A 15,950-nucleotide genomic window follows, 5' to 3' on the forward strand; every position below is an offset into this window, starting at 1 on the left:
ACATGGGAAGATCCAAGAGTAAGATATTGGCAGTATTCTCAGTATATACAATCGCAAAATTCAATGGCACTGAGTTCTGCTACAACTATTACTTCCCAAGATATACCTTTGCAGGTCAGTAGATAATTCTTGCGAAATATCCAAACTATGTTTAATATGTTTAATTATCATACAATTAACACATTAAATATATCTATATGTGGAAATATGATGTGGGTGTTTCAAAGTTGCACTCATGCATGTATCAAAGTATTTGTAACTGCACTTCCAATATATATATATGTGTTCTTGTCATATACACATGCTGCATTTGGATAAAATATAACAATTTACATCAAAATAAAAGACTATGGGAAATGGAGGTGGTGGACATTTAGGTTATGCTGGAGCTCACAAAGCTCCACAAATTTATCCAACACTGTCCCCTTATCATAATCCACAACTTGCATTTTTGCCTCCTAGTATACAGGTAGGTACTTATAATTCTAAAATAGTAAAATATTTAGCTTAAATTATACACGTATATGTACGCAAAATCCGGATTCTGTCGAATTACAAGTTGCCAAAATCAATGCCATATTTCCAACAGTTTCTGATACTCACATTCGACTTCTTCTGAAAAAGTAAGTCATGAAATCGAATATACATATGCATACATATATGTACATACTTTTTATATGTTAGTAGGAAATGAAATTTGACTAATTTTTTTCATTGCATTTACTAATATCGATTTACTAATATGAATTCTTTTGGAACCCAAATCATATTGACATACACATTAGTAAGCTTACATGTTTAGTTAAATTTATGCTGACTACATATTAGTTTCTCTATTCAATGAGTTTTGTTAGCACTGTAACAATCATAGTGCTAAGGTGGCAGCTGGTGTCTTTCAGATACCATAACAGAGCAGCTTTGGTTGTCAGCGCTCTACAAGTGGAAAAGAATCCTCTTTGTGCTCCAGGACCATGCACACCCATTGGAGTGCATTCAAACTATGCAATACCGAGATGGCGATTACCAACTCATGCTATACACGCAGCTCTAACATTGAGTCCGCCTCGTGGGGCCCGGCCAGCCCCACATTCCCCAAAAATGAAACTTAGGTTCTTCCCTATACTTACAATTTCAATTTCACCCAATATGGATGCTAGATGTTGATATTGTACTTTGTGATAGCTATGAAGTATATTGGATAGCAAGATAGAACACGTTAGATGTTGATTTATTTTGAATGTCTGATACATTTATGTATATTGATCATAACCAGTGCGATGTAGTAGTAGCATGAATTAGTACACATTGCAGACAATTTACGTAGTCCAGAATTTGTTGATTTTCTCAATTAAACCTATCGTTTTTATTTCATATTGCAAATATACATAGGAAACGAACTCTTTTATCTGCAATGTGTTGAAAAATTTGACAAACTTATTGGATAATAGAGTCGATTAGTGTGTGAATGTAAAATGGTTTCGTGTAGAAAAACAATAATGATACATTATAAGGATTTATATACTGCATAGGAAGTGAATTACTGTTGAATAGTTTCAAANATATGGATGCTAGATGTTGATATTGTACTTTGTGATAGCTATGAAGTATATTGGATAGCAAGATAGAACACGTTAGATGTTGATTTATTTTGAATGTCTGATACATTTATGTATATTGATCATAACCAGTGCGATGTAGTAGTAGCATGAATTAGTACACATTGCAGACAATTTACGTAGTCCAGAATTTGTTGATTTTCTCAATTAAACCTATCGTTTTTATTTCATATTGCAAATATACATAGGAAACGAACTCTTTTATCTGCAATGTGTTGAAAAATTTGACAAACTTATTGGATAATAGAGTCGATTAGTGTGTGAATGTAAAATGGTTTCGTGTAGAAAAACAATAATGATACATTATAAGGATTTATATACTGCATAGGAAGTGAATTACTGTTGAATAGTTTCAAAAAATATTATCAGAAGGCTATTAAATTTTGTTCATTTCATTTTAATAGTTTCTGTTATGTGTTTTTTATTTGCAAGTTTTATTTATTTTCTTATACACAATATTGTCATTTGAAATTTGTATTTGGTTTCAGTTTCTTCCTGGTTTAGTACATCAATACATCACATGTCGGATAGAGTAACATGTACACAGTTCATAGATAGGTTGGTTTCAGACTTATGCCACCAAAGTACTTTTTGTTTTATTTTGAGTGCCATACACAATGTTTACGTCCCTTATTACATCGTTCATAATAAGATATTTCATAATAATAATAAATGAGTTTCTTATGATCAAAATGATTCATACTTAAATTGAAAAAGGTATTATGAATTCAATTATATTATCAGGTGCAAAATTACAAACTAAATTTAAAAAATAGAGATACATTAGCACATGTATATGTGTTATGCATGCAGTAGAAAACTCATTTATTGAACAAAGATGTGATTTAAGCATGGTAACATGTGCATGTTTACTGTAAATAAAATATATATATACATATTTTATTTACAGTTAAAATCATTACTACCGATATGTTTAAATTAATAAGTATATAATTATTAATCACATGTGCATATCATACAGAATATAATAAGTAGCATTTTATGTGAATTTCAGTTATTAATTTTTAACAGTAATATAATTATACTGTTTACTTTGTCCTGATTATTACTCGCATTGTACTTTTTTTACTCATAAGTAAATTATTGGCTGCACAAATTGAATTTTGTATTGTAGACTGTGTTTGTATTTATCATCGGCGTGTCGTTATATAGTTGCAACAAGTTTGATACATTATAGAAATATATCTGCAGGTACCTGAAAAATGTATTTCCGAAAGTAGAAGAAACTATGTTACTTGACATTTTGGAGCAAAGCGATAATAATGTCCAAAAAGCCTCGGAAAAATTGATTGATCTGGGTTATGAAAAGCGAAATCCTACTGCTCCAAAGTCGCAGAGGAGGAAGGAGGAGGAGCAAGTAATATATTAAATTTTGTAATACATTTGCTTATACATTTTCTACATCTCTGTATTTATCAATGTTTTATTTTCATAGGTAAAACATGAACAACACACTGCTCCTACCCCTCCACCACGTATGAAAAGTTTAGAAGAGAAAAATAAAAGTAGGTGCATACAGGGTGTCCACCTTCAAGTGATACAATTCGATTATAATATCTCCACCATCGAAACACTCAATTATCATTCAATTAAATTCTTGTACTTTCTATGGTTACAGCTTAATCGGACTGTACCATTTTAGCGTGCATACTCTGCATATATAATGATGCTTTTCAAAACTACCATTGTACTAAATACTTTGTGGATTCTACTGTTTCAGTGAAAGCGCGTTTAATGGAAAAATATAAATCCGTGCCAGAAAGAGTAATAATGCTTGCTATGGATAGCGTTGATTACGATGAGGAAAGAGCGATACATATATTAGATATTATGGTTACAGAAGAAGCCAGAAGACCTTTGTGTACATCAAGTAGTCAAAGGTAACGTGTATTGAATTCTTTTATGGTGCAGAACTAAAACACTTTACTAAGTACATGTAATGAATATGTAGTAGTAGAAGCGATGACAGGAAAGATAGCCCACCAGTAACTGAAGCTGTTAAATTAACTGCCTCGCCAATTAAAAAGATAGTGAAAGACGCGGATGCAGAAAAATCTAAACGATCTAAAAATAAGATAGAAATACCAAAGTAAGATAAGAGTTTTGTTATATTTTGCTCTTCGTGATTATTTTCTTTTTAACAAAAGTTAATGATATTTTCAGAATCTCTCGAGGAACAAGCACCACAGAAGATAATGAATATAAATCTCCATATTTAGCGAAACCAGTTGGACCAAATCCACATTTACCAAAAGGAGCCAATAATGATTTACTTCTGTAAGTTTACAATTTTCATTGTAATACATTATTTTTTCTTCATTACTGTTATTATTATTTTTTTGTATTTAGAAATGAAATTATTGTTACAAATTTTTTAGACCAGATTATGCACCATGGTCAGGACCAGATTCAAATTTGTTAATTAAAGGAGCTCACAATAAAACACTAGCAAATGGACACGATTCAAGTTTACTTTTTAAAGATTGTTATATTGCTAAAGGGCCTAATCCAGAATTAAGAAAAGGTCCATTGAGGGAATTAGCTCAAGGTTCTATCTATTCCCAGCGAAATGTCGCAAATACCGAAACTCGTTGCAAATGAGATATGTGCAATTGTTTTTTTCTCCATTTTTACGCTTGCTAATTTGGAAGATCGTTTAAATTTTACGTAAGTTATGTTCTCATCGTTAATTTAATATTTTTAATTTTAGTGATTGAACGCTCACTTAATTTTTATATATTTACAGCGAGCTTCCGAAAATAGTTTCTGTATTTAAAGATTATATTTAGACATGACAATTATTGTTAGGTTTTATACTCTATTCGTTATTACTTTATATTGAAGTTATATTAATGTTTATTTATTTTGTTATTGGTTAAAAATTTTATTTTTTCTGTTCATTATAAGATGATAATTTTATTGTACACCAAAGAGAACGAGCGGTGAAAGATATATAAACGAAAGAAGCATGCAAAGAAGTGTTCAAATTTAATTATACATACTTTTAATGATTTAAGAAGAAAGCTATCATGATACTATGCATTATCAATTTGAAAAATATCATAATGCTTCCATTTATGACATATCTTGTCATTTTTAATGTGTACATAATCGCGACCAAGTTTTTAAATGATCCTTAGATAATTTAACGAAAGATTAAACTGTTCATTCAATTGTTTGGACACTGCATTTGAACACGAGATTATTAAACTTATCTTCTTTGCAAATATGAAGGAAGTTTCCGATCGCTTAACTCAAACCCGAATAATTAATAACAATCCTTATACTAATAGTAGTAACTAATTCCATGATAAACATTTTACAGTATTAATATTACTTTAATTATCTGTCGTACAGCATATTTATTCCTTGAATTTAAGTAGTTGTTGTATTTTTAGATACTAATTTGCGTTTGAATTTTGAAATTCTTAAGATCATAGGAGTTTTAATATCTCCGCGACTACACACTTTTATTTATTAGTTCTAATCTGCAGCCAATGGTATATTTAAATCGCACCCAAGATGTAAAGAAATTTAATTGCGTGACAAATATCTGAAATAATGTTAGTTTTATATGCTATATACATTTTGAATTTCAGTATCACAATATAAAAACATGTATTGAATACAAATTTGCATATCTATGATGCAAACTTCGAGATAATTATTACGTACGATTATAGGCCATAACCGAAATAGGATTTCTAATAACAAAACTAAACGAGAAAAAATCTTTATATACGCTATAGTTAAATCAATGTACAGAAGTATTTTCATAGCTTAATTCAAAATAATCCTGCCTTTGAGAAAATCTAATATGTGAATAAAAATTTAATAAACAGACGGGCTGTGGCTGAAACATTAGTTGAGAGCTATTTTTATAGCTTTTTGACTTATGAAGAAACTAGGAGGGATAAAATAATCTATTTTGACTATATTTTGAGTATTGCCACGTATGCAGAAAAGTAACATTAAATGGGATAAACCAATAAGCTAATTAATGTCATTTTAATATTTTAGTGTCAAACACGTTATCTTTTAAATACCAATTATTTAAGTATTGTATTCCATGTAAGGTTCGAAGTTGTGTATGGAATGCGAAGTGGAGTGACTAGTAGTCAATAATTAAAAATGCCAAATTTATTTCCAACAAAATGTGTCCATCCAAAGTAAATACTGAATACATATGTTCTTCAATATGCTTTTATAGCTTGTGTGATTCAATGTGAGGTAAACCGTCGTTTTTTTATTACATACATGTGAATTAAGTTTACATTACATACGTACGAATTAGATGTTATAGGAAATTGTGTGCAATAAATGTTAGTGAAATTGTGCTATCTTTAAAGTAGTAAATGTATTTTATCATATGTGAGATCTGCTACGGGTTTTTGTTGCGTCAATGCCATAAGATATTTGCTATATACGCAAACGATAATGTTAAATATCAATGGAATTACCCTATTTCACGATTAAGATTTCAAGTTCCACGCAATTTTTCTCGTACGTGTTACTTCATTTGCAGAAGCGAACTATTTTTCATAGATCTTATGCAATGTGAATACATGTACAAATCTATATATTTAGATATTCTCAGAATTATTTTGTGTCTAATATAGTTGCTATGATAATATTGAAAGTCGTATTTAGATATAAGGATTTCGTCCTAGATACTCTAAACTAAACAAATAATACACTTGAAACTGAATTAAAACAATCCATAATTAGCAACATGACACATGCAGATGTTATAAACTGAATATTACGCTGACGTGAAAGTTATATTTCATTGTATGTACTATACATATCTGTAATAAAGATAACCCATAATCAATTTTGTTGTTCACTATTTTATTTGATATGATTTTATAATTTTGTTACATTTTTATATACATAATGACAAGATACATGCTACCTTATATCTTTTGTGAAAATTAAATACTGATTTATGATGTGTGTGTGTGTGTGTGTGTAATTAAATAAGTTAAGATATTGAGAAATTTTTTGGAATAATTTGATTAACTGATATACCTATGTAATATAATATGATGGACATAGTTAATAATATTTAAATTAGTAAAGTATGTTGTACTAATTATAACATGAGAATTTAGATTGAATTTATGCATATCATAAAAACTTAACATTATTTACAAATCATAAACATTTATTGCGTAAGAAAGAAAAAACTCGCCTTCGTGACGCCTCCACGTTTCTCAGTTGTATACTATACTGTTAATACTTAAACTTCGTCTTCATTTAAGAGCATATTTGGTATACCATCATTAATAGGAAATTTCCTACCAGACTCTGGACATAGTAAATCTCCATTAATGACTTCTACCTCGAGTAATACATGATGAACTTTCTTTAGAAATTCTTCATTTGTTTCAAAGTCTTGAATCAATGTTTGTGGCAATTCTCCGACATGCCCTATCTGCATTAATAAGACACAACTGATATAACAATTACACCATATATATTTTTAATCTCTCGGACTAAAACTTACACTTTCTGCAGCTTTCCAAAGAGTAGCCCAATCAAGTTTTGGAATAATCCTTGCAATAAATTCTGAATTGAAGTCTACTTCTGATACTTTAATATCCTTCGCCTGTAAGTTTAAAAGATTTTTATTAATACAACTTGAATTTCCATTTGGTTACCATTAAAATTAGCCTTCAAATTGTATAAACATAAAGCTTACAACAATTTCGAGAGGATATCCAACAGTTACGCCTTTCAGACATTTTGAAGTTAACATATTATGAGTTAAAAGTTTCATTTTCTTTTTTTATCAATAGTGTTCGATTGCTCTGTTAATTAAAACAATTTGAAAACAATTATAATTTTGATCGTCAACGTTTTCTGTATCATAAGATCATTGCACGTTACTTTTGATGCCGGTTCTTGTTCTTACCAACCTATGCCGACTTTACCGACTTGAAGCTTGCTCTTATTAACAATAGATTCTTCAGTCGACCAAACACAATCGACTACGTAGTCGATGTGGTGAATGCGTTACCGTGCGTCCCTCGATTGTGATTGTACATTTTATGATAAAATGAATAATCTCGATGTCGTCTTAGCATTGAAATTGTAACACGAAAATATAAAATTATTCTGTTACTGTTTATCAAGGAGGATACAGGTATGTATTGTATTCAATTGAAACTTTACATACTTCGATGTAAGTTCTTTAACAGTCACGTGACTTCAATCATTCAATTGCACTACTCCTCAGAAGATTTATGGGAAAAATATTATTATCTTAATTGCGAATTACTTGTGTATCATATATTGTCGGATCCTGACAGGTGTTAGTTTTTAAAATTATTATACTGAATTCACATCTTTAAAGAATTTCGTTTAATATAAAGGCGACGTAAGTGATGGCAAACTGTGGCAAACATATGGTGTGTAACCTAAATGTATATATCAGTACAATTCGAGCCCGAGGTGGAAAATTGTTTCAAGTATTTGAATAGTAAAGTGACAGTGAGGGTGATAGTAGCCACATCATTTGGCCTTCACGAAAATCGTGATCATCTGTTATTATCGCACATTTATCTTTTTTCGTATCATATATGTACATATTTTTATTTAGAAGTACATATTGCTACTAGTATTTACCATTGTTTGCAAGTCATATTTTGACACATCATCAGTCCAGAAGTAATCAAAAATTTCTATAACTTATAAGAAGCCTTTTTTTAACCACCTCAAAAACTATTTGTTAAATATATACCGATAATTAAATATATATATATTTCTATTTTACCAGGTTTGTAATAAATTTATGGTGCTGATGTAGCAGGCATAAAAAAATGCTATGGAAGACAAAAAGATAAATGTATTAGCAAGAAACGTGTAAGATTTGTGCACATAACATTTGTATTATAATACTTTATTTCATTATCAAGAGATAATATTTTGATAAAATAATAGATATTTTGATAAAATAAACTGAAAAATACGTGAAGGACAATGTGTGCTATTACAAGTGCAAGGTCTTGACATTGAAAGGAATATGCATAGCAAAATACGAAAGAAAATGTCTTATGATTTACTTATTTGGAGATTGATAATGCTTGGATGCAGCATACAAGCATTACTAGCTGTATCTGAAGATGAATCCTTAGAATATATGAGCAGAGAAGAACGGGAAGCATTAAAGTTAGTATTGACATATGTTTGCTTTTCTCACGTTGGCAAATTTGTATTTATATATGTCTACTTTTGGTTCCACATGTTTATTTCATTTACAGAGAAGAAGCCAAGGATATGTTTTGTCATGCGTATAATGCATACATGGTAAATTTTATGCAAATATTTTAAATAAATAAATATCTTCCTCTAAACAAACTTTTTGACTCTAATAAAACATATGTTTTAGGATAATGCATATCCTGCTGATGAATTAATGCCATTAAGTTGTAAAGGAAGATATAGAGGTTCGGAACCAAATAGAGGTGACATAGATTCTACACTGGGAAAGTAAGATTAGAGATGTATTACATGTTTAATACAAATATACAATGAATGCACCTAATTATATCAAATTTAAATTATTGTTTTTAGTTTTTCACTTACATTGGTTGATACATTAGATACACTCGTGGTAAGTACTATTAGGTTATGTGTATGAAATAATACCTAAGAAAAAGAGACTTGGGTAAGTTCCTCTGTATTTAACATCCATCAGGTGTTAGGTGATTTAGAGGAATTCGAACGTGCAGTCAAACTTGTCGTCAGAGATGTCAGCTTTGACACAGATGTTATTGTTTCTCTATTTGAAACTAATATTAGAATGCTTGGGTGAGATATTGATATGTTGATTATTGTAATTTTTCGAGCTCGTTCATTGTTCGGTAGTTTTCAGATTATTTTATTTTCCAGGGGCCTTTTAAGCGGTCACATATTAGCAGAATATTTACAACAAAGGGCCAATATAATGCCATGGTATAGAGGTGAACTTTTGAATTTAGCCAAAGATTTAGGATACAGATTTTTACCTGCATTTAATACAACTACAGGAATACCGTATGGCAGAGTAATTAAATTTTAATTAATAATATAATAATGAAATGCATGTGAAGGCTATTTTTAAAGGAGTAATTGATATAATTTCTTTAGATAAATTTGAAATATGGTATGAAAAATGTGCCGATCGAAGTATCCCGAGAAACGTGTACTGCCTGTGCAGGCAGTATGATTTTAGAAATGGCAGCATTGTCAAGATTAACAGGAGAACCAATTTTTGAGGTACATTATATTTTATAGCGTTTTATACGGAAGGGAATAAAATAAATTTCACAATGCTAACAAAAATATAACGTATGACACAGGAGAAAGCACAAAAAGCAATGGATGTTTTATGGAGAATGCGGCACCGTGGCACAGATTTAATGGGTTCTGTGTTAAATGTACATTCCGGCGATTGGGTAAGAAGAGATTCTGGTGTTGGTGCGGGTATAGACTCTTACTACGAGTATTGTCTAAAAGCGTATGTCTTATTAGGTAATTAAACTTAAGTTTATATTCTTTAAAATCTATACAGAAATTTGATACATACACTGTTCGTTATCACGTAGGCGATGAAAAATATCTTGGACGATTTAATAAACATTATGAAGCAGTAATGAAATATGTAAGCCAAGGACCAATGTTGTTGGATGTACATATGCACAGACCAAATATGAACTCCAAAAATTTTATGGATGCTTTGTTAGCTTTTTGGCCTGGCCTGCAGGTAAGATTATATGTTTGCTTAATCATTGTATGTAACATTACACTTTTTCTAGGTTTTCTTATGTTCGTTTACTTTTTACTTTCATGTTATTAGGTACTGAAAGGTGACATTAAACCTGCTGTGGAAACGCATGAAATGCTATATCAAGTCATGCAGAGGCACAATTTCATACCAGAAGCATTTACTACTGATTTTCAGGTTTGTATTTATTATGTAAGGAATCTTTAGTCTAAATTTTGTACAAGGACTGTCCACTAGTGTTTCGTAGCACATCCAGTATATGTAGCAGAAGTGATCGTTAATTCACATAAATTTATAGGTACATTGGGGACATCACCCGTTAAGGCCAGAATTCTTAGAATCCACATACTTCCTTTATCGTGCTACTGGTGATCATTATTATCTAGGAGTTGGGCGTAAGGTACTCAAAAGTCTGCAAACTTATGCCAGAGTACCGTGCGGTTATGCTGCTGTATCAGATGTTAGAACCAATAAGCATGATGACGCAATGGATAGTTTTGTGCTGTCGGAAACTTTCAAATATTTATTTCTGTTATTCGCGGAACCAGGTGAACTGCTTTTAGATTTGGATGAATTTATTTTCACAACTGAAGGACATCTATTGCCGTTAACGCTCGCTTCTATAAGAACCAACATCTCTTCAGTAAGTACAATATATAATTAAACGAATTTTCCTTCTATGTTATTTATATGTGTGTTTATGATTTATAAAATAAAGCAGGACTTCGAGCGGGACATCGTACATGTAGATGAAATGGATCGCATTTGCCCCAACAGTCTTCATTTATTTCCTGCATCAGTGAGACAACCTTTGAGAAATATGGTCGAAGACATGTACCCGAGACGTACAATAAAGAGAAGATTGAACCCTGCACTGTTTCAGGTATGAAGTTTCGAAGGACATTTTTGTGGGTAATCACTAGATTAAATAAACGCTGAAAACTATTATTTTCTACTATAGACAAGTAATTTGGAACATTTAAAATTGTTGAGTGATATGGGAATAACGACTTCAACTTTGCCAGATGGACGTCTTCAACTCTTACATACATTTTCTAATGTAAAACAAAATTTTCTCGTATACGTTAATAGATCTGAGTATTTTATTCGTTGTAATTGCATTTATATCGATAATAAAACTATTTGTATATAATAATATTTATTAGGCAAAAACACCGCAGGATTTAGAAGAAGGATTATTGTTCATGCAAGAAATGGTAGAGCTGAGCAAGATCGAATCACAAGCTAACGCTAAAACACAACCCGTCTCGTTTCTGAAACCGAACACGAATCCACATCAGATAGTCATACTACAGGCCGGGCCAGCTCATTTTGGTTTACAACTACAAGGATTAAGTGAAGTAACAGGAAAAGTTGCTTTTCCCTTTCCACCTTTTGCGTGTACTGATCTTCATAACGCGGATACACTTGCTGGCAAGATAGCGTTAATGAGTCGCGGTAGTTGTACGTTCATAGAAAAGGTAATTCTTAATTGTATGGTTCATCGATACTTATGAAAAAAAAAGAATTTGCTAATTTTCCTGATGTGATTATAGGCGAGACGAGTTCAGCAAGCGGGCGCTATAGCCGGGATAGTTTTGGATAATGTCGATGGTTCTAGTGCCGCAACGTCACCTGCATTCGCTATGTTAGGAGATGGCAAAGAAATAGATGATGTAATTATTCCAGTAGTATTTTTATTTAGCGTGGAGGCTTCTGAATTACTAAAAGCGATTACTGCATCTAATGGAGATCTTGTTGTTACTATTGGTATGCGTTCAATCATACATTTCATATAAGATTTAAAATGCTGCAATTTTTACACCCATTATTGATTTTCAGGAAACTTTGTTCAGAAGAAAAAGAGTAATTGAAAGCGCCTGCAGATTTATCAATGTTCGATTTCAAAGGGTCGTTAAAATCCTTTTCTACGCCACAAATGACACCACAGGTCTGTATTCCTTGGTGTTTTGCAGTAATTATCGTTGAATATATTCCTCCATGGATTTTAATTCATAGAAAACGATATTAATTTATTAATATGTTTCCATAATCTTATGGGAGAATTCTTCTGTTCTTTCAATGAAAACATTGTCACTCGTATATTTAAAGAAACTTAATATGATTTAAATACTGTCAGTAACATATACTCTATTATTTGGAAATCTATATGCTTATTTATACTTATTTACACTTATGGTGTGGACGAGATAGTATTTTTCTTTCAAGTTTGACATTATGTAATATAAACCAGTACTTGAGTTTTTGCATATTCTAAGAAATTAAATGGTTTTTACATTTACTATTATTTATTATATCTTTACTGTATTCTTATTTCCTTTTTTATTCTATTATACAATAATTTAAGAACTTACGTCCATATCAAAGTGAAATGAAGATATTTTTTTAAGACAGACATCAAGCAGCGGGGCAAATTTGGATCGGGTTCCTGAGATTAGATTCAGAAGGTGAAAAGGACATTTATAATCTGCGAGGTGAAATTACTAACGATCTACTTGACAGGGAAGTGAAAATTATTTTGCCGCATATGCCAATTTCATTCTTGTGATAGGAATAGAGGACTATAGCCCGATCGAGAAACAGTGGGAACAGTTGAAACAAATTTTTGTCAATCAGATATACTCGGATGAGAAAAAAAACAGCAGGCTTGTAAATCAGACATTTTATATTAAAAAGTTATTATAATTTGGTAGTACAGTCACGGGATTGCGGATATCGATGTATAAAAAATATCGTTCGCAGACAAAATCGTACGGTTCTTGAAATAATTAGTAGGAGTCGTGCCGAATCCGTCCATTATAAAAATGGACCAATTAATGGATTCTAATAAGAAAAAATTGCTGGAACAATATTTGTTAACAAAAATAGATATCATGGCGTAGAACATGAAAATGCTTACGCCTGTTACTCCGTATATTTGGATATCCGAATATCGCCCAATTGATTAATACTTACCAACTGAACATGAATTATGAATTTTTGCAATAATTTTTACTGTGTATTTACGACACGTTGGACGAAATAATTATACAGCATTTTGCGTTATAAAATATCAAGGAGAAAAAATATCACATCATATTGGCCTAGGAGGGTCAAATAAAATTTGAAAGATAACCGATAGATAAAAATTTGTATTACGATATGGTGATTGGTAACTGGAAGAAATATCTGCAAGATTTTGGAAAACTTTTGACAGTCAAGCAGAGAACAATAAAGCAGAAATTATATCTTCCCGTCTCAAAATTGTTTAAGGACGATGAAGGAAATATTAAAATCGGAAAGTTTGAAGAAGATTCTGTTCGAAAGTATTAAAGCATATTGCAGCAAAAGACACGGCGGATAATACGAGCAAAGAAATTGCTGATTTTAATAAATTGGTTTTAAATGTTTCTTCGCAAAATCAACGTAAAACTGACAAATTAAAAGAGCGAATTAAATATAAAATTTAAGATTTTACAAAAGCTATAGATTCTTTGGCAGATTTTGTCACGATTACAAGAAACTATGAAAATGTATAGTCAAGTAATGTCAAATTTAAAGAAAGAAAAGCAAACATGAAGAAGTTTTAAAATGTTGGAAAAGGTATAAGGAGAGAAAGAAGCATTCAAATCACAATATAATCATGATAGTAACATAAGTATTGAGCAGTCGATTAATTAAAATACAAATTATAATTAAATTCCAACTCCAAACTGTCTGAGAAGTTTAATTCTATAAACGTTCAAAAAGAATTGCAAGCTTCCTATTTCGTAGATTAAAATGAATTAGAAGATGGCCAAAATAATGAGATTGAAATTAAACAAATCGATGTACAGAAACGCGGGAATAAACATATCGACGATTAACTGTAAAAATAAAGCTTTCATATTCTCAGATTGAGTATAGTTATTAAAGAAAGAAGAAAATAACAGAAATTGAATAAATTTGTAAATACAAGATAGCTGGCAATTCTATTCATATTGCATTTCATATTTTTGCATTAAACTTGAACACGTATCCAGCCAGTCATGTTTTTATATTATGAAATTTGTTTTAGGCAAAGATATAAACGGCCAGATAATGGCAAAACAATGCTTAAAAGTCTGTTAAACCAGTGCTTATTAAAGAATTCGATTCTCTTTATTATACGAAATAAATTACTAAAATGACAAGAATAAAAAGAGGAAGAAGTAAATACATAATACAACCTGCACAAAACACTTATCCTAATAAGGTTGTGACAGAATATTCTGTGAAGGCTCTAGTGAATGTAAATTTTCTATACATACATCGCTCGAAAATAGCACATTTCTTGTGCACATTACAGTAAAATATCTGCTTTCAATTTATATGAGAAATTATGGACTCATTATTTTCATTTGTATGTGTTTTCATGCTAGTGTGCCATGAACAGAAAGAATATACTTCAGTAAACAATGAGTATTGCACTGTTGACTGTGCATTTACAGTTTGAATTGTAAACATAATTATGATTAGTAACTACTAAAAACAATGATTCAAATTATAAGTAATGATCTTTTAACTTTCTTATATCATTTATTAGAGTTCATATAATCTATGCCTTACATGTACATAAAATTGTACAAACAACAATGTATATATAGTAAAGTTACCGACAATAGAAGTGGCAATAGAAGAAATGTTAATGACTTACAGCATAATTTTTTTTAAATCAATCATTTGTACTTTTCTTTTTTATATATGTAACACAAACATAAACTATAAAGTAAAATTCTTAATTTTGATGTGTACAGAATTTTTATTTATAATGTGCCATATAAAATGCATAAGAAATAAACATGTTTTAAACGAAATGTATTTAGGATATACATAAATTAATTTGTGATATAGCTATGCATATCCTAAATATATACATATACATATTCCATATTCGGATTAATCCTTTAGCATGTACGACTTCTCATTGTAAATGTAAATATTATATATATGTAATAAGTCCGTGTTCTACGATTACATTATAAGTTTGTATAATGAATGCCAAAATGGACATCACAAAGTTTATTGTACATTAAACTAGTTACTATTTTGCATAGATTATGCGATTATGTATTATGTGCATATATACATACGTAGTACATAATATGTATTACATACTGAACTACTATATGTACCAAGGTATATACAGATTTGTGTATGTGTATATACATGTAATAATAATCATCATATACATATGTGTATATATATATATATATGATCCATTTGTTGTTTATTATATGGGATGAGAAAGACAGGCATATAATATAATGTATGTATATGATATATGATACAAATGTTTTGGTACAGATGAAATATAGAACGTGATATTAAAGAATGTGAATAAAATTAAGTGCTGCAATGAAGAACTTTTATTTAAGCAACTTAACATACATTATTTTTTATAAGAATCAAAAGATTTATTTATAATTCATATCTCTTTTAAAGATTCTTATCGCGCTTCGATATAATAATTTCATTACGCTATGCTTGATTACTTTCGAAATCAAAAATTTGGTAAGTAGAAA

The 15,950-nt window shown here is 30.3% G+C and overlaps 3 protein-coding genes across 3 annotated transcripts; 2 read left to right on the top strand and 1 right to left on the bottom strand.

Moving 5' to 3' along the window:
• Window positions 1-3: 3 nt before the first annotated feature.
• On the top strand, window positions 4-6,471 carry LOC108622602 (uncharacterized; the record flags this gene model as incomplete). The annotated part of the gene is given in 10 exon segments (XM_018020566.2): window positions 4-114; window positions 347-506; window positions 509-623; window positions 900-1,109; window positions 2,829-2,994; window positions 3,073-3,142; window positions 3,358-3,517; window positions 3,589-3,726; window positions 3,801-3,914; window positions 4,016-6,471. Coding segments are annotated over 10 exon segments (1,467 nt in total), but the record flags the coding sequence as incomplete, so codon positions are not given.
• Window positions 6,472-6,638: 167 nt separating this feature from the next.
• On the bottom strand, window positions 6,639-7,598 carry Trmt112 (tRNA methyltransferase subunit 11-2). The gene is made up of 4 exons (XM_026811609.1): window positions 7,530-7,598; window positions 7,342-7,450; window positions 7,147-7,248; window positions 6,639-7,074 (listed from the first exon to the last, which is right to left on the bottom strand). The coding sequence occupies exons 2-4, from the start codon at window positions 7,417-7,419 to the stop codon at window positions 6,880-6,882; spliced, it is 375 nt and encodes a 124-aa protein (XP_026667410.1). The 5' UTR covers window positions 7,420-7,450; window positions 7,530-7,598; the 3' UTR covers window positions 6,639-6,879.
• Window positions 7,599-7,642: 44 nt separating this feature from the next.
• Edem2 (ER degradation enhancer, mannosidase alpha-like 2) lies at window positions 7,643-15,788 on the top strand. Its single transcript, XM_026811608.1, is given in 23 exon segments — window positions 7,643-7,785; window positions 8,419-8,810; window positions 8,903-8,948; window positions 9,031-9,131; window positions 9,216-9,255; window positions 9,340-9,452; window positions 9,534-9,687; window positions 9,771-9,899; window positions 9,983-10,154; window positions 10,229-10,386; window positions 10,480-10,584; window positions 10,706-11,050; window positions 11,129-11,290; window positions 11,369-11,467; window positions 11,574-11,888; window positions 11,964-12,177; window positions 12,250-12,273; window positions 12,276-12,358; window positions 12,823-12,867; window positions 12,869-12,943; window positions 12,946-13,068; window positions 13,070-13,135; window positions 13,137-15,788. Coding segments are annotated over 22 exon segments (2,955 nt in total). The 5' UTR covers window positions 7,643-7,785; window positions 8,419-8,664; the 3' UTR covers window positions 13,377-15,788.
• The last annotated feature ends 162 nt before the right edge of the window (window positions 15,789-15,950 follow it).

The sequence above is a fragment of the Ceratina calcarata genome, unplaced genomic scaffold (assembly GCF_001652005.2).
Source record: "Ceratina calcarata isolate Rehan_Ccalc_2016 unplaced genomic scaffold, ASM165200v1 scaffold23.2, whole genome shotgun sequence".
Lineage (NCBI taxonomy): Eukaryota > Metazoa > Arthropoda > Insecta > Hymenoptera > Apidae > Ceratina > Ceratina calcarata.

Bases quoted from the DNA above. Each gene is read 5' to 3' on its own strand.
- Trmt112 (XM_026811609.1), bottom strand. From the start codon at position 7,419: ATGAAACTTTTAACTCATAATATGTTAACTTCAAAATGTCTGAAAGGC. The intron at 7,249-7,341 runs GTAAGCTTTATG...TTAAACTTACAG, and splicing joins GATATCCTCTCGAAATTGTT to GCGAAGGATATTAAAGTATC. The intron at 7,075-7,146 runs GTAAGTTTTAGT...TTATTAATGCAG, and splicing joins TTTGGAAAGCTGCAGAAAGT to ATAGGGCATGTCGGAGAATT.